At 34.5% G+C, this 20,453-nt stretch overlaps 1 protein-coding gene across 2 annotated transcripts in view; it reads right to left on the minus strand.

Moving 5' to 3' along the window:
- LOC150105356 (YEATS domain-containing protein 4-like) overlaps positions 1-20,453 on the minus strand; it is a 163,516-nt gene that overhangs the window by 65,721 nt on the left and 77,342 nt on the right. For both annotated transcript variants that reach the window (XM_090394736.1, XM_090394735.1), the window contains exons 3-4: positions 18,640-18,759; positions 2,937-3,003 (exon numbers count right to left, since the gene is read on the minus strand). In XM_090394736.1, the coding sequence (XP_090250862.1) occupies positions 2,937-3,003; positions 18,640-18,759 (187 nt within the window). The remainder of the gene's footprint in view (positions 1-2,936; positions 3,004-18,639; positions 18,760-20,453) is intronic.

The raw sequence follows: 20,453 nt of genomic DNA on the forward strand, positions 1-20,453 counted from the left end.
AAAGCAAAGAGCTGACATTAACATCTCCAATTTTGATATCATGTTTAATACCACTTTCCTTCATAATGTGATCCATACAGATAATGAATAACAGTGGGGATAATGTACATCCTTGTCTCACACCAGATTTAACATTAAACCATCTTCCTGTACTTCCTTCAATTCTAACTGCTGACTGAACTCAAATCTAAGTACTGCTTGATATAATGCCCCATTGACACCATATAACTGTAGCGTATTGAATAGCTTCTCATTTGGCACCTTGTCATATGCCTTTTCCAAATCGACAAAACTTAAATACAGATCTCTGTTATATTCCATTGATTTCTCCACTATTTGTCGTAAAGTGAAGATCTGATCATGACAGCCTCTATTTGACCTGAATCCAGCTTGTTCTTCACCAAGCTTTTCTTTCACAATTCTTCTCAACCTTTTCTCAAGTATACTTGCATATATCTTACCATGAACACGCAGTAGGGAGATATCTCTGTAATTCTCGTATTCAGTTTTATTTCCCTTTTTATATATGGGTAGTATTAGAGCTCAACTCCAATCATCGGGAATTCATTCCTCTGTCCAGGCTTTCTGAACTATGCAGTGCAGCCACTGTAAGACTTTTATACCACCATACTTGAGCATTTCAGGTTGAATATCATCTACTACTGCTGCCTTTCCACATTTCAAGCCTTTGATGGCTTTTTCTACTTCAAGTATGGATATGTATTCCTGACTGCACACCTGGTCAGTGTTTTTTTTATCACTGTGCTGTCATCACTGCTTGTTTCATTTAGCAAATTTTCAAAGTAATTACTCCATACTTCAAGGATATATTTTTCTCCTTCTTTTTCATGTCACCTTTATCATCTCTAACTCCTTTTAAAGCACTCTTTCTTCCATTCCTAAGCTTCTTCATCAACCGCCAGAATATTTTCCCACCTTCTTGATATTTATTTTCTATGTTCTTGCCAAAGTTCTCCCATGACTTTTGTTTAGCTAGTTTTACACACTGTTTAGCTTTCTTACATTTGTCTCTGCATTCTCTAAGAGCACAAGCTGACTTATTTGCCAGGAAATTTTGATATGCTTTATTTTTTCCTTCACTGCCTCTTTAACTTCCTGTGTCCACCATGGAGTTTCTAATTTTTCTATTCTTGCAGACAACTTCACAATATGCCTCTCTAGCTGAATCAATCGGGGTTTTCTTCCAGGCTTGCCACTGAATCTCAAATGTTTGGTTCCTGTTCTCAAACACTTTCATTTTTTCTTCAATAATCTTTGTATATTTTAGTCTTCTACAGTTCACATCTGAGAGCTGCTCAACTTTTATTCGCTTTAAAACTTTCTTACATGTCATTCTTTTCGATATCAAATTCAATTTTATCCTGCTCAAGACTAAATAGTGATCACTTCCAATTTCAAATCCTCTGTACACTCTGGTGTCCTGCACCAGGGAGAAAACATCACTATCAACAATAACATAGTCAATGAGACTTTTCTTATTCCTTGCCTCTTCTCTCCATGTGAATTTGCACACATTTTTATGTTGGAACATAGTGTTAGTAATAACCAGTAGCTTTCTCTAGAGCCTCAAAAAATTCCTCCACTTCTACCTTAGTACAACCTTCTGTGGGACCAATGGCACAAATAAGCCTTATTGTCCAGTTCCCCATTCTGATATTTGCCCACATCACTCTACTTGAGACTGCCTGCCATTCAAGAAGATGAGCCTCGTATTTTGAATACTATGGCTACTCCTTCTTTTCCTTGATTGTCATTTCCTGAATATGAATATAACATTTTGTATTTATTGCTCAGAAAGATCTCACCAGTTTTTGTCTTTTTTTGTTTCAGTCACCCCTATTATGTCAATCTGGTACTTATCTAATTCTTCAACTAGGTCCATTTCTTTGCAATTCAAGTTGATAGTACTGATCTTTAACTTTGGTGATGTTGAGTTGGGGTGTGTCTACTTTAAAATTAGGAATCATAAGATATGAGTCAAGTAGCATGTGCTTACTAGCCCATGTCTCAGCTTAGTTGACAGGAAAATGCACTATTAGAGTTCAAAGAACAAGATGAATAATTTCTGAAACCAAATATTAAGTAACCCAATCAATATTAAAAAATTATCAACAGTTAACAGCAATCACTTACTCTGAATGGCATATAAACAGAGCAGTTAAGGTTCAGACATCAAATCTGAATCTGCTGGAATGAAGAATCTTGGTTTGGTTCCAAAGAGCTCTTTGTCTGGTGTCAATGGCATGGGAAGTAGATGAGACCTCTCAGATCTGAAAATTTAATGTAGTCCTGATGTTCTTGTATTCTAATCTTAGTATCTTCTGGTTGGTAGTTTTGTTGTAGCCATTAGTTGTGAGAGTGATTTTCATTTTGTTCATTTAACAGAAGGAAATCAGAAGAACAGGTTGTATGGGCTCTGTGTACAAGACTTTTAATAATACTTATCTTGTAATAAATGATAGTGTAATAATGTATCTGCCAGTAAAGGAAGGGTTCCTATAAATAGAAAATCCAATACTATCTGTAAGAATATGGATTATCAACGTATCCAGAAATGGAAAGGCTATTGTCAGATTCATGTTCAATAGCAAACTGGATATGGGAGCACAAAGAGTTTATTTTATCCAAGAATTGTAGTAATTCTGTATTAGTGGGACCAAATATCTAAAACAAAGTCAAAACATTCCACATAGTGAATATATAATACCAAATTAATAATTAAAAATAATTTTTTCGTTAAAAATAATATACAGAGAAGAATATTAATAGAAATCACATAATAATAAATAAAGTGATGAAACAGCTCAATATTTTGTTCATTATTCTAATTTTTATTGAAGTTATAATAAATGTAATTCTGTATAAAAAAAACCAAACTTGCAATTTATACATATATATACAGTATACGTTCTGACCTCGATTCTGATTTGCATAACTTTCATGCAGCTTAAAATGGACTTTCTTCACATAAATTGACATGTCCTGTAAAATAAGTTAACACAAGAAATTTATCAATTAATCAGAAATTCAAACAGCAATTTATCAAAAATGATTTTCAATTTATTGAATTACCAAATTTTTCATTTTGTTCCAAATTCAAACTTCCTGACAGTTTTAATTCTTCTAAACAAATGCTGGAGGAGATGAAACTTACAACAAAATTATTACACAATAACCACAGTTATAATAAACTTGAAAGCAGAAATATTTCATACTGAAAATGACAGTACATCATCAGTGCATGGAAACAGCAAGCAAATCTAAGAACTGGAATACAATGTATATAGAGCAATCCATTTACCAATTACAAATGGTTGCCACATGCTAGAAATTAATATTAAAATAAATAATATTAAAAAACTATTTTTGGTATTTACATAAGATGAGAATCTCCCACCCCAACTTTTTTTTGGGAGGGGAGGGAGAGAAAAAAAGAGAATCATTCCAATTCAGTTTAGGCTGATGTAAAAAAGCCTAAACTTTTTTTGAAAAAGCATTCACATTTACTGCTTCTATGGAGAAGAAAAGCTTTATCCCACAGGATACTGTTTAGTGTTAATACTACACTGTGCCAGAAAAGACTTTTGAAGTTTCACTTATTCAATGTTCAATAATTTTTTTTTTCTTCACAGAATGGCCTGTTCTGTCCAAAGTATGTCAAATTACATTCAAAGGGATCTGGTAAACATCAGATCCCTTGTGAAAGAAGTGTCTTTTGCAGATGGTAACAGACGATAAATTTTGTTGATAGAAAAATGTCGAATTAAAGTGAAACTTCTTCAAAATTCTACGAACATGTTCAAAGATACCAGAAATATAAGGGATTAGAACCCTACAGTCTGTCGAAAAATCCATAAGTATCAGAATGTAGGAGTCAACTGTTGGATCTGACAAGAGTTGTAACCATTTAATTCTATAGTTTTGATAGCAGAGAGTTCTTGTTTTAAGTTTGTGGGAGTGGAACACACATTATGCACTCTTAAGAACTAGATAATACACCAGTATAATGAGAAGACATGTAAAGTATGTTACTGAGCCTTATTAAACTAAAACAGGTGCACTCTTTCTAAGTATACAATTCTTTAATCAAGTGCTATGAATCATAGAAAGGATGCAGTAATAACATTCCCAACAAATAGAAAAGTAAATTTCTTGGATGAAAGAGTCAATTTCAAGCAGAGAGGTGTGGGAAAATTACAAACTAGGAAACCTAAAGACAATGAGACATTTGTGCCAGAAGTCAAACAAAAAAAAGGTTCTATTTTTGGTGTTTGGAACTATGGCCATAGTAGCTTAAGACTATGAGGACATGTGTTTGCTAACTGTGTGTGTGTTCTTCTACCTGTCTTGCCTGCTTTGTGATGTGATGTGATGTGATAATATAGTTTCTATGAGAAAAACCTGCTGCCACCATATGAAACCAGATAACTCACATTCAACTGAAAGCCCCTATAATGGCTCTTAGTATCCAATGTATTGACACACTTCTTGGAAAATCCAGATTTGGACAGTTGCCACAGATTTTGAGCAGAATGAGAGCAGACAGAGTAATCATTTGCTGTTTATATGTTATATTAATAATCTTATTATATATACAAAGAATGATATTCAGTATAAGATTTTTTTTTAATGAATCTAACAGACCAGCTTAGGTGTTGAACGTTTTCATAGCTTATTATAACAGTATTAATAACATCAAATGAAATATTTTCCAAAAAAAAGATGTTTATTAACTAGTTTATATTTTGCTGGATTTCAAACCAGCATGTTATAGTTTACATGCAACAATGAGTAAGTGAAACAAATCAAACTGTAATGGACAAAAGATCAATTTTTCTTGGAAAATATGATTGATGGAACTTAAGTATAAAGAGCTAATAAGCTTCATTTCGGCAATGAAAACATTACTTAAATTAAGGGGATATTAAATCCCATATAGTTTTAAAACCGAATAAGAAACTCAAAGATCGGAATCAGAGAGTTTCTTGCCGAATATAGTAAACTATAAAGTATCGGCGACACTAGCGTTAGCCAATGCAAGTGATCCTAGTACGTAGTACAATACCAGGCAACTCGTTGCAAAGGTGGGGGAGGTTCAGATCGCTATTCTTAGGTATTTTCCATAATGTAAAAACACATTTCCTAGGAAATGTATGCTGTTATTACATTTTTTGAGGCTTCATCCTCAAAAGGCTGAAACTGGTCTGGGTAGTGATCTCCCTCCATAATGTAATAACAGCATACATTTCCTAGGAAATGTGTTTTTACATTATGGAAAATACCTAAGAATAGCGATCTGAACCTCCCCCACCTTTGCAACGAGTTGCCCGGTATTGTACTACGTACTAGGATCACTTGCATTGGCTAACGCTAGTGTCACCGATACTTTATAGTTTACCATATTCGGCAAGAAACTCTCTGATTCCGATCTTTGAGTTTCTTATTCGGTTTTAAAACTATGTGGGATTTAACATCCCCTTAATTTAAGTAATGATTGATGGATTTAATGATACAAATTTCTAAGAAAAAATGGATAAGAGGATCATTTCTAAAATAAAATAAAGCATTGTTTATTTACTACTTCCTTATAATGTAAATACACATGCATGAAGTTTGTTAATCTGTGTTTAAATCTGAGTTAGATTTGAGCATTTTGGGGAATTGCTTAAGGGAGAAAGCTGAATAACCGAGAGGAACCCATGAGTTTGTTAAGCTATGGAGAACTACCTGGGGCTTTTGATGTAATGTTTAATCCTCACCTTCTCACAGTGTACTCCTATTGCAAAGTATCTAGATACTGAATGAATGAGATGGGTTGGCAATCTGTGATTTAGCTGACCAAAACAACATTCTACAACATGAAATTTCATACCAACAGGGATGTTGCTTGATCAAACAAATCTCCTCCACTGATGTCATCAAGGAACCAGGGTGAACAGTGAAAAGTCACATATTGGAACAATCTGCGCTTCACCATAAGCAGAATTCAAGATAGTCACCATCAACATAAGTATCAATAGAAAAGCAGTGAAACTGGCAGAAGAATTGGAAGTGCCAGGATGATATAATTCATGTTACTGGAACAAAGACAAGCAGATGTAATATTCTGCAAATTAATAAATACAAGATAGACAACAATGTTTAAATTAAACATATTTGGTCGTTTGAAAATTAAACATACAAACTTATTAAGATGAAAAGCCAAACGGCTATTTTTCTGACGAGGTTGATACGTTAAGGGGATAAAAATTCCTTATTGTTTTTCAGCCAGTAAGTGAAACTAAGATCAAAAACTACGATCTGAATGTTTCATGCCGACGAACTGTCGGTGGATCCAAGCGTAAGTGACCACTTGGTAGTGCCACACCAAGGCAACTCGTTGCAAAGGTGGAGCAAGCTCCCTCACTGTTCTTGATATTTTCTCATAATGTAAAACACACAGCTCCTAGGAGATGTAGTACTGCTTTACATTATGAGGAGAGGTCACTATAGTGACACACCTTTCTGGCATTCGTATAGCGAAAGTATGTAAGTTTTTTTCACTTAAACTCTGATATTCTAGGTCTAGCTACTCACTGATGAGACCTCAAAAAAGGTTGAAACCGGTCTGGGTAGTGACTTCTCCTCATAATGTAAAGCAGTACTACATCTCCTAGGAGCTGTGTGTTTTACATTATGAGAAAATATCAAGAACAGTGAGGGAACTTGCTCCACCTTTGCAACGAGTTGCCTTGGTGTGGCACTACCAAGTGGTCACTTACGCTTGGATCTGCCGACAGTTCGTCGGCATGAAACGTTCAGATCGTAGTTTTCGATCTTAGTTTTGCTTACTGGCTGAAAAACAATAAGGGATTTTTATCCCCTTAACATACAAACTTATTGTTTTAATACTGACCATATGTAATATGTACAAACTTCTTGCATTCTTTGCCTACCAGTTTCGCTAGCAAACTGTCTAGCTTTTTCAAGGCATAACGGAAAAGCATAAAAAACTAGTAAATGCAAATTGAAAGGAACATAAAAACATTGTAAACAATCTAGGAGCTAAGGTTACACGTTCGTGTGACAGAGACAGAGCACTTATTGTTCTTATTATCACGCATGCGTGTGTTGTTAAAGCATAGTGTGATTACTGGCTAGCTGTAGTTCAGATGGATTTAGAGAGAGGATCAGGTTTTTCCATGAACTGTTCAGAATAAACCCCGATTTCTGTTGAGGTTTCCACAGGTTATTAACACTAGTGTGGCTTTCTTGAATAAACAATGTCTGTAGTGTCAAATTATCTATTTACAGAAAGCCTACAGACACTGGAAGATATCTTCATTATACTTCAAACCATCACAGGACACACAAACTGAGCATTATCCACATGTTGAAAAATAGAGCCTAAAAGTTTAGATCAGAAGAGGAGGATACAGACTCTGAAATCTCACTAATAGCCAACACATTATCACAAAATGAATATCCTCTGAGTATCATCAAAAAATATCTATATGGTGACAACCCCAGACAAGAGGAATCATGCTCCCAGTACATCTCTACTGTAGTGATCGCTTTCATCAAGTCAATTTCTTATCAAATAGCCAGAATACTAAGAGCCTACAACATCAGAGTAATCTTCCAACCAACCACCAGCATCAGACAGGTTTTAGGATCCCCAAAAGATAAGGTGCCATTCTACAAATATCCAGGAGTATATTACATTCCTTGTTCCTGTGGTCTTGCCTACATCGGACAAACTTCACGGAGTTTAGAGACCAGACAAAAAGAACATGTTGGTGATATAAACCACAACAGAAGCATTTCTTCCCGCTTAGCACGTCATTTCTGTATGTCTAACCACACGATAAAGTGGCAAAACAGCTCCAAGCCATATTTGGATGACGACTACAAACACTGTTTATTCAAGGAAGCCACAATAGTGCTAATAACCAGCAGAAACCGCAACAGAAATCAGGGTACTATTCTGAACAGTTCGTGGAAAAACCTGATCCTCTCTCTAAATCCATCTGAACTACAGCTAGCCAGTAATCACATTACGCATTTACAACAAACACACATGCTTGATAATGAATAAGAACAATAAGTTGTCTCTGTCACGCGAACATGTAACCTTAGCTACTAGATTGTTTACAACGTTTTTATGTTCCTTTCAATTTGCATTTACTAGTTTTTTATGCTTTTCCGTTACGCCTTGAAAAAGATAGACAGTTTGCTAGCGAAACTGGTAGGCAAAGAATGTAAGATGTTTGTACATCTTACATATGGTCAGTATTAAAACAATAAGTTTGTATAGACAACAATGAACAAAGCAAAGGGAGGAGTAGCTGATATTCAATGCTAAACATGAGGATAACCTTCTTGAATAGCAGTTTCGAATGATGTGAACAAACATCAAAAGACATTTGTGTGTTTAGTCCCACAGAAGGTTTATTAATAAAGAAGCGAAGGAAATTTGATTCAGTAGAGAAGGAAGCAATAAGGAAAAGTTGGTCCTTGTTGGAAATCTAAACGGCAGAGCAGGAAATGAATACAGACCCATAGAGATATTTAGGGAAAATTTGTAGAAAAGAGCAAGCTACTAATAATGATAAGCACCTGCTGGATTTCTGTTCAGGACATGGGCTAGTCATTGCTAACAATATTCCAATATAATGATGTGAACAAATTGACATGAAGAAAAGACACAAGAAATAAAAAAAGTGAGTGTTATTGTTGGTGATTATATCTTCATGCAAGCTCAGGAGAGATACAAAAGTACATAGGGAATTTGAAATTTTGAAGTGAACTTGACTGCAAGGATAGAAAAATCAGAACTTCATGGTGGACTCGGGTAGTTGAAGATGCAGTGTCATGGAAAAGAAGAAAGTATATCAAAAGTTTTTAACAAGTAAATCAGCATGTGCTCTGAGAGAGAATACAGTGGGGAAAAAAAAAAAAATGTAAAAACAGCTACGCAAAAGTCACAGAAAGACAATGGTAAGAAAACAAGATAAATACCAGGAAGGTGGCAAAACTTTCTAAACAGAATCAGATATAAAAGTGACATGGTAACTGAAGATAGATATTCTAAATGTCTGGAATTTTGAAACATTAAAAAACGAAATAGGAATGACAGAGTGGTGACTGAAAATATTCAAAAAGAATTATCTCAGGAGAACTACATACTTCTGATGGCCTAGACCAGAAATCGCCAAAGTGGTCGATAGAAAAATATAAAACATTGTACAGGTAATATTTAATTCGGTTAACCTGGATTACCTCCATCCTGATTGACAACGCAATTAAGAGGGAATCATGGAACCAGTGACATGAATAGGACCTGTAAGATGGAGCAAGGTCATGAAAATAGTCATCATCATCAAATTCCAGCCATGTACCCTCACGGGGTATACAGTATATGATAGTACTACATGAAACAATTTACATCATTACTAACTTCCTATCTACAATTTTCCTCCAAATCAGTCTATTACTTTTCAAAACTCCAACATTACCAGATCTTATATTTCTATCGTCTAAGGCACTTTGTACTGTTAGATTGTGATAGAGTGAAAAATTATGTATTCCTATCTTATCACAGTCTAACATGCTTTTCCAAACAAAAGAATGAGATAAATACAATACATTGCCTCTAAGTGTAGAATAAGTATTATGTATATATAAATCAAGTGTGTTCTGTTATGAAAAGGTTAAATAAGTATGTATTTTGTGCCATTCACGAATGTGGTTAATTAATATTGAAGGTATAAAACAGTAACAGAGCATTATAAAAGTTCATGTATCAAAGAATTATTGAATGTAAGCATATATTCAACAGTTGAGGGGGAGTCAAGTCCAAAGGTTATGCGAAGGAGCGTCTCGCCCCAAGTAAACAATGATGTCAGCATACGTGCAATAAGCAGGGCAGAGAATGGACGCTATGACATAATAGCAAGTGTGAGTCGGCCGGACATCGAAAAGGGCAAGAATCGCCGAAAAGTATAGGGGAAATATAAGGGTCGTGCAACCCTGTAACAAGGACTTTTTGTTCCTGGATTTTCCTGGTGTGTTCGCCTTTCGTGGCGGCATGGGGTGCGAGTGCCTCGATGTCGGACGGATCCCGATGGGCAGTCGCGGGTCTTGGTGGCCGTATTCGCTGCGAAAAGAAGCAAGTTCGGCAGTCCACAGAAGGCCTGTTCCTGTAAACCTACAAGGCACTAAAGAATCGAAAAGGGAAAATAAGTAAACTTTGTTTGTGTTATACTGAATAGGAATGAAAGATTTGTGTCACGTTAATATGTTATAGAAGAAGAACATTAATGATCTAGGATAGGATTGTATTGCTAGGACTTTAGAAGAATATTGATTTTACCCTACTATCTGTCGTTGTGTGAATGTTCGCCTTTATATTGAATGAAATTAAGGATATGTTTAGAGTAAAGAATTGGCATAATATAAAGAGATTGTGAAAGATATGAATGTTATCTTGTGTAGTCTGACAGAGCTATGGAGTCTTATAGTGATTGTGATAATAAGTACATGATTCAAGCATTAGCGAAGGTTAATATAATTCATACTTTAGGAAGCTACTATATATTATTTTTGTAGTATAATAGTAGCGTTTGAATTTTATATACCTTGTCTGAAACACCCTTAAGATGGGATTTCATTTAGTGTTATTATGTGTATCAACTTTTGAGTATAACAAACCTTGCTTTTGATTCTAACAAAGACTTTCTGTGATTTCTGGAATCCGATGCACCGCTTATAAAATATTAATGCGAACCTATGTGGGATATTAGAAAAGAGTAAATTTTGGCCACATCTGCAGAGTTGATAGGTATCATTCAGTACTGTCCAGAGATTATCTCTTGGTTGTTAAAGTTTAATAATCTAATAGCGCTAAGTGGCGCAGCAAAACAAATACATTTCTTGGCATTTTACGAGAGGTAAATCTTAGACACTCTGATACTGATTCTATCTCGAGGAAATTCCACTGTCCCTCAGAGGTACCACGTGCTACCCAATAGCGTTTTATGGAAATAAAGCAACAAAGGTTTAAAATAAGTGTGAATAAGAAGAAGTGACACAACATAAATGGCGCAGCCGATAAGGTTAAAATAGTTGTGAACAAGAATTGGACACAACATAAAGGGCGCAGCCGGTAGGATTGTACAATAAAAAAAACTAATTGGATACAACAGTACCATATCAATCCATCTATATCTTAGTCTTCCGCTGGGCCATTTTCCTGCCAACTTGGCAGAGAACACTTGTTTCACTAATCTTTCCACCCCCATTCTGTTTAAGTGACCATACCACCTGAGATTAGCTCTGCTAACGCATTCCTGGATGCTGACAATACTAAGTTCTTTCCTAATATAATTGCTTTTAATATGATATTGCCATTGATGCCATCTGTTCACGCCTCTAATCTTTCTCAGGACTCTCATATCTGCAGTCTCTAGTCTCTGGTCAAGTGTTTTACTTCTGACCCAGCTCTCAGATCCATAAGTTAAAACTGGTTTAATTAGTCAAAACACTAAATTTAATTTAGTGTTTTGACTAATTTCTCTCTTATTCCATATGAATTTATTCAATTGACTGCCTACCATACCAGCTTTGTTGATTCTGCTGTCTATTTCCATATTTAATTTACCATCTTCAGTAAAAATCGTGTCTAAGTAGCTGAAATGTTTTACTTGTTCCACAGGTTCTCCATTCACAACACAGTTGGCATTTTCAATGATTCTGCCTATTTTCATTGTATTTGTCTTTTTATTGCTGACCTTCATACCATATCTATTACAACAGTTATTCAATTTAGTCAGAGAATCTTGCAGACTTGTATCGGATTTATTTAGAAGTATAACATCGTCCGCATAAAGCAAAGAGCTGACATTAACATCTCCAATTTTGATATCATGTTTAATACCACTTTCCTTCATAATGTGATCCATACAGATAATGAATAACAGTGGGGATAATGTACATCCTTGTCTCACACCAGATTTAACATTAAACCATCTTCCTGTACTTCCTTCAATTCTAACTGCTGACTTAACTCAAATCTAAGTATTGCTTGATATAATGCCCTATTGACACCATATAACTGTAGCGTATTGAATAGCTTCTCTCTTGGCACCTTGTCATATGCCTTTTTCAAATCGACAAAACTTAAATACAGATCTGTTATATTCCATTGATTTCTCCACTATTTGTCGTAAAGTGAAGATCTGATCCTGACAGCCTCTATTTGACCTGAATCCAGCTTGTTCTTCCACAATTCTTCTCAACCGTTTCTCAAGTATACTTGCATATATCTTACCATGAACACGCAGTAGGGAGATATCTCTGTAATTCTCGTATTCAGTTTTATTTCCCTTTTTATATATGGGTAGTATTAGAGCTCGACTCCAATCATCGGGAATTCATTCCTCTGTCCAGGCTTTCTGAACTATGCAGTGCAGCCACTGTAAGACTCTTATACCACCATACTTGAGCATTTCAGGTTGAATATCATCTACTACTGCTGCCTTTCCACATTTCAAGCCTTTGATGGCTTTTTCTACTTCAAGTATGGATATGTATTCCTGACTGCACACCTGGTCAGTGTTTTTTTATCACTGTGCTGTCATGTCATCACTGCTTGTTTCATTTAGCAAATTTTCAAAGTAATTACTCCATACTTCAAGGATATATTTTTCTCCTTCTTTTTCATGTCACCTTTATCATCTCTAACTCCTTTTAAAGCACTCTTTCTTCCATTCCTAAGCTTCTTCATCAACCTCCAGAATATTTTTCCACCTTCTTGATATTTATTTTCTATGTTCTTGCCAAAGTTCTCCCATGACTTTTGTTTAGCTAGTTTTACACACTGTTTAGCTTTCTTACATTTGTCTCTGTATTCTCTAAGAGCACAAGCTGACTTATTTGCCAGGAACTTTTGATATGCTTTATTTTTTCCTTCACTGCCTCTTTAACTTCCTGTGTCCACCATGGAGTTCTAATTTTTCTATCCTTGCAGACAACTTCACAACATGCCTCTCTAGCTGAATCAATCGGGGTTTTCTTCCAGGCTTGCCACTGAATCTCAAAGGTTTGGTTCCTGTTCTCAAACACTTTCATTTTTTCTTCAATAATCTTTGTATATTTTAGTCTTCTACAGTTCACATCTGAGAGCTGCTCAACTTTTATTCGCTTTAAAACTTTCTTACATGTCATTCTTTTCGATATCAAATTCAATTTTATCCTGCTCAAGAATAAGTAGTGATCACTTCCAATTTCAAATCCTCTGTACACTCTGGTGTCCTGCACCAGGAAGAAAACATCACTATCAACAATAAGAAAGTTAATGAGACTTTTCTTATTCCTTGCCTCTTCTCTCCATGTGAATTTGTGCACATTTTTATGTTGGAACGTGGTGTTAGTAATAACCAGTCCATGTCCTGAGCAGAAATCCAACAGATATTTGCCATTGTTATTAGCTTTGCTCTTTTCTCCAAATTTTCCCAAAACATTTTTGTATGGCTGAGAATCACTTCCTACTATTTAGATCCTCAACAAGAACCAACTTTTCCTTTTTCATTGTGTCAGTAGCTTTCTCTAGAGCCTCAAAAAATTCCTCCACTTCTACCTTAGTAAAACCTTCTATGAGACCATAGGCACAAATAAGTCTCATTGTCCAGTTCCCCATTCTCATATTTGCCCACATTACTCTACTTGAGACTGACTGCCATTCAAGAAGATTAGCCTCGTATTTTGTGTTGAATACTATGGCTACTCCTTCTTTTCCTTGATTGTCATTGCCTGAATATAACATTTTGTATTTATTGCTCAGAAAGATCTTACCAGTTTTTGTGTTTTTTGTTTCAGTCACCCCTATTAAGTCAATCTGGTACTTATCTAATTCCTCTGCCAGCACCATTTCTTTGCCATTCAGGCTTCTTATGTTAATAGTACCGATCTTTAACTCTGGTGACTTTGAGTTAGTTATGGAGGCCAATCATGTAGGCCAAAATGATGTATTTATCTATAAACGGATGTCGGTGGTTTCCGCACGGCGGCGCGAGATTGCAAACTGTGCATGGTTGCTTATTTACTCATACTTACACGTATTCGATTCCAGTCTCATTTTTGCACATCGACATACATGTGCGTTAATGTTCTAAAATTCATCAACATACATATTATAATTGAATCGTTATTCATTCACGAACTAAACTTCAATATGTTGAAGAGTTGAGCAGGGCTGGTAGTTTTGTACAGACTATATATACCTATAGGAAGATTGCATTATTGTTATTTTGTTATCTAAATTAAATTTTATATATTATTTATCCCTCCTATCAAATATGCAATGTTAAGAAGGACATCAAAAACAAAAACTATCCCTTTGACGTTAAGCCAATATAATAATATATACTATATTATACATACAAGAAACACTGTAATAACCATAAAATAAACAATCTAAAAACTCACAAGCATCTTTTTTCCTTGTCCTATTATAATTACGTAATAGTAAAATAGAGGGGGTCGATAAAAAGTCAAGAAACTCTTAAAGGGGGTCGATGGTCAAAGAAGTTTGGCGACCCCTGGCCTAGACAAAGGATCAAATTCTGAATAACTGGAGTATCTCTCTTCTGTAAAACAATCTAAGAATTGAAGAATGATGTGGACAAAATCAAAAGACATTTGTGTGTTTAGTCCCACAGATGGTTTATTAATAAAGAAGTGAAGAAAATTTGATTCATTAGAGAAGGAAGCTAATAAGAAAAAGTTGGTCCTTGTTGGAAATCTAAACAGCAGAGCAGGAAATGAATACAGACCCATAGAGATATTTAGGGAAAATATCTCTATGGGTCTTGGTAGGAATTTTCCTACCAAGCTCTGTGTAAAATTTAAGAATGCAATACTTGTAATCAGGTTAGCAAAAATTGTGGAAGGAAAACTTAAGAACAAGCTTAGTTAAAGAAAAACAGAGGTGTTTCATTGTGTAGGAGTCTGTGGAGAAAGGACATATTAGAATAACTATTTTTCAATATTAAACTACTCACAAAGAAGTCAGAAAGAAATTATGTTTAAATTCGACTAGTTTCGTTAAAAAACTGTTTCACAAATAGCACAAATAAATTAAAAAACTACAAGCAAAGTAATAAGAGCTAACATTTCTAGTGAAGAATATTTGAAAACTTTTCAAAAATGGAAAGTAACTTAGATGTTTTGTGGAGAAGCAATCTTGCTATTTTCTTTCTTCTCAACCAACAAAATCTCCAATCATCTGAAACCTCATAAACCATCATATCTGCCACTTAAAAAACCAGGTGTTTACAAGATCAGTTGCAGTTGGGGACTAAAATACATAAAAAAGCTGGCAGATCTTGGGAGATATGCTGATTTGAACACATCAAGGACGTTACGAATGAAAGCAGGCACAAATTAGGGTTGGCAGCACATAACATCTAGTAGAATGGCAATAAACTGAAACGCTCCACATTGATTACCACTTTTACTCAAGAGCATTCAAAGAATCAGCTGAAATGAAGTAGCCTCTGAGGCAGGCATGTCAAACTTGGAATTAAGAATTATAAATTCTTACCAAATTAAGAATTATACATCAAGCCGCAGGCTGCAACAGAAAAAAAATCTCGAAATAAAGAGGGAACAGATTTTTTTAATATTAACATTAGAGTTATTAATGTCAACTGAAATAGCCAGGTCCTTTATCCATTGATCATTTTTTAATTTTTCAAATTTATAATTTTTTGATTCTAAAAAAATGGTAATTTCGTCCAGCAATTTGAAGAATCCCTTTTAAAACTTTATGACTGGAAAGCCATTTAATTTCTGTATCATAAGGTAGATCACTATATTCATTGTCTATATCTTCTAGAAAGTTACTAAATTGGCAATGATTAAGCCCACATGCACGAATATAATTTACAATTTTATTGACATTTTTAGTACATGTCCAATATTTAAAACTTGGAGCATAGTGATTGCTGATGAATAATGCAATGAAAATATTGAAAATTATTATTACCTTGTTCTTTGCATTTTTCTTTTAAATTTGTATCAACTCCATTTCTTTTTTCCTTTAAACAACTCCAGTCATGACAGGAGCACCATCAGTTGCAAGACAAACTAGATTTTTAATGGTAAATCGTATTCATTCAAAACTTCCATAAGGGCATCAAAATATCAACTCCAGTGGTTGTATGCATAGGATTAATTTCTAAAAGTTCTTCACTTATGTTTAAGTTCATATCACATTCACGAATAAAAACAGCCAGCTGAGCGATATCCCGTACATTTGTACGTTCATCAATTGCAAGGGAATAGGTCTGAAATGTTGGAATTATTGATTTTAGTTGATTCCTTAAGTTCCCGGCTATATCATCAATTCTGCTAGCAATGGTATTTCGAGATAAGCTTATATTTTTAAATTTCTTTAATTGATCAGGACACAACACTTCAACTGCTTTAATAATGCATTCGTGAATAAATTCCCCTTAAGTGAATGATTTTGACTTGTTTTGCAATTAAATGTGATAACAAATAACTGATTTTTACCGTAGCTCTATTATCTTCAATAGGTTTGATACTTTTGCTGATTTTGAAGTGTCAACTTTAATTCTGACAATTTATCTTCATGAAATTTTGCAACATATTTGTCATAGTTTTCTTTATGATTTGTACTAATGCCTTTTAATATTATATTCTTTGCAAACTGCAATAGAGTTTCTACATATCAGGCATAATTTTTTTTTCCTTGAATACAAAAATATTGTAACTCCCATTTTTCTTGAAAACTATGAATGATTAATTGAAAACTATCAATTAATCGTTTTTTACTCATACTGGTTGAAGGTTTTGACATTATTTTTATAAATTCTTTATTAATTGTAAAGAAAACACCACACTTTCATAGGACTTGAAAATCGCTTGCTAACAACTAGCCTCCGACTGCTGTGGTCAGTGGATGTAGATGTGTACGTAGACTTGCTCATTAAAATTCAGTATTAATGCAGTGGTGTAACAAGATTTTTTGTAATGACAAATAGAACATTATCTCCTTTAGAAATTGCTGAGTAGTTTGGCATATAAAATAATCTTAAGTGGAAACATTAATTTTTTAAATATGTTTATTTAATTCGGTGTTGTCAAAAGTTAAATAACCATATTGGTTACAAAGTTTGGTGGGCGTCATGCGGGCTGTGTGTTTGACATGCCTACTCTACAGTATAACAAAAAACAAGGGATAATTTTACATGAAATCTAGTCTTCTCGTCTTCCTTAATCCATCACAGCACACATATCTGCCAGCAGTATACAGCAACCCAGGAACCAGTGGATGCATGCTTTCCATCGTTTAAAAGTTTTTTCAGGAAACTAGTTGAATTAAAACAATTTCTTTTTGACTTCTTTGTGAGTAGTTTAGTAGCAGAAAATAGTGATTCTAACAAATAGTGAAATCATGAGAATATAACAAGTATTTCAGTTTTGTAGATGTGGAAAAGGCTAATCAAAGAAAAGCTGTTCAAAATGTGACAATTATAAGGTATAAGCAACACATTATATCAAACAATACATAATCTATGTTTAAGCTGTAAATCAGCTGTTAAAACTGAAAGTACAAGATATTTTGATGTAAAATCAGGTGTGTGAAAAGGGTACATATTATATCCTGTTATTCATCATCCACATTATGAAGGTAAGTGTCATTAGGCCTGATAAAATTGCAATGTTAATTTCAGCTGTTTACTTTATGCACATGATGTTCTTAAATAAATCCAGCAGAATCCTGCAAGATTCCTTAACTAAACTGAATAACTGTTGTAACAAATTTAATATGAAAATTCACAATAAAATGACAGACTATGAAAATAAGGAGAACTTTGAAAACTTCAGCTGCATCCTAATAGGAAACCCACAGAATAAGTAAACAGTTGAGCTATTTAGGCATAACTTTTAGTGAAAATGGCAAAGTAAATAAGAAAACAAACAACACAATTAGAAAATGAGTATGGCAGGAAGTGAAATGAATAAATTATATGAAATAAGAGAAAAATCAGTCATACTGTATACTGAGCTCGAAGATAAGATATGAGAGTTGTCAGGAAAATTGGGTAGGCGTATAGATGGCATAAATAGTAAAATCATTATAAATAAAGTGATTAGGAAGGAACTTGAGACTGTTAGCATTCAGGAATATGTCAGCAGAGCTCATCTCAAAGTAGCATGGTCACATGGGAGAGAAAGGCAAATAAAAATGTCAGGAAATGTATCCAGAGGAAGAGCAAGATTAGGTGGATTGATACATATGTATCTATTATTCCTGTATGTAAGATATTCCTAATATGTAAGAAGGTGCATGCATATCAGGAATCTGATGATGACTCAGCATCTTTCAATTTGAGGATGTTCACAAACCATGGGTCTTTCTTTATATCAGTTATTCTTTAATGTCACACATTGTCAAGGATTTGAACACACTTTATTTAGAATGAGCAATTTTTGCATTTCCAGTACTGAAGCAATGACAGATATTCAGAAATGAATATCTGTCAATAAAATTTGCATAATAGAAATAGAAACAATAGAAAGTCGCAAAGATAGAAAAGGATAACTCACTTCATTTCTATATGGTTTAACATAAACTGTCCACTGATGAGTATGACCATCCTCTTCTCTCTTTTTTCCAAAGTAACGGGCAACATTCCCATAGACTACCGGTTTAATAATTGTAACCCCCTGAAATAAATCAATAATCACTATTTTGAAAGTAAAAAGATATAAAAAAAATTCTTAATAGCAATAATAACAGCACAATCAAAGTAATTTTTATATGATACTTAAATATTGATTTCTTACAGGATATTTATATGGTCCTATACACCTCTCACTCAAAAAAAAAGGGGGAACCCCCCTTTTTGAGTCTTCAAAATTCGAGTCATCAGAATTCAAGGAGAATCGGCCAACCAGTCCAGAACTCCGGGGGGGGGGGGGTATGTGCCAGGGGTGCAGAACCCATTTAGAGTCTTCAAAATTCAAGTCATCAGGAATTCAAGGAGAACCGGCCTAACATCCGGTCTCTCGGGGGTGGGGGAAGCTGTAGGCACCAAGGGCGGTATCCCCCTTCAAGTTTTCAAAATCTGAGTCATCAGAATTCAAGGAGAACCATCCTGCCAGTCCGGAACTCGGGGAATTGAGTGCTATAGGCCCCAGGGGGCGGCTACAGCGACCCTCCTATTCATAGCGCCAGCATTATGTCCATCCTCACTGGCCTGAATTCACATAATTGGATTCTATGAGAATACCTTTACAAAGTCTAGCAATATAATGGCAAAGCTATTTACATAATCAAACTCATCTGTCACTTTATTGAAGAAAGTAAGTAAATTGTAAAAATAAAAGATCTCTTCACCATGCTGCTCCCACCTCCATATTCACTATCTGTGTGTTAAGGCTTAAGTGATGGGAGAAATTCATGTCAGAAGTTTAATGGAGTGAAACACCACTGAGAAGAGATTAAAAATAACATTTAATTCTTCCAACATTTTGTTTTAGTTATACATCTTCAAGGAATACAATATGAAACTTAATACACACAAAACTAAGTGAAACATGTGGAAGAAAGACTAGAGTCCTAATTACCATATTTCCCCAAAAATAACACCTAACCGGAAAATAAGCCTCAGCATGATTTTTCAAGATGCTCGTAATATAAAGCTCTACCCTAAAAATAAGCCCAAGTTAAGATCGTCAGCCAGACGGATGCATTTAGTACATCCGTTGCAACACACAACGTACATATTGAATTATAAAATAATAATATTAATATATAATTAAATATAAATAAATAATAATATAAATTATAATTAAGTATTTGTAAATACCCAAGCAGGTGCCTTTGGATGAGAGGTAAACACCTATGTAAACAGATGAACTCAAGACTTATTGTTGAATTCAGGCCAGATTTCGGAGTTTGGAGAATTATGACGATGTTCCAGAAAAAGATGACACGACTGTATTTGAATAAATGTAGATTTTTTTTACATGAATAAATGTAGATTGTTGTACATTAAAAAATAAGACATCTCCTGAAAATAAGCCCTGGTCTTATTTTCGGAGAAATATGGTAGGCGGGACAACCCTCAATAGGCACCTATGGAAATTGAGATTTCCAAGTACAGTTATACCCCGAGTTAAGTAACATGCGACTTACATAAATTCGCAGTTACGTAACAAATCTATTAGCGCGTATGGACACGTGTTGAATGGGAAATTTTATACTAAATTTAATTTATTCAGGATTCAACAAGAATTAGAAAACAATTAAGAGATACTTGAGCTTTAGTATAGAAACTGATTGTGAAAAAAGCATACAATGATTATTTTATGTAAAGATACAAAGCATAAATCAATTATGTCAATATTTCTATGTA

Source organism: Typopeltis vanoorti, chromosome 6, assembly GCF_054136105.1.
Source record: "Typopeltis vanoorti isolate ZY-2024b chromosome 6, IOZ_Tvanoo_1.0, whole genome shotgun sequence".
Classification (NCBI taxonomy): domain Eukaryota; kingdom Metazoa; phylum Arthropoda; class Arachnida; order Uropygi; family Thelyphonidae; genus Typopeltis; species Typopeltis vanoorti.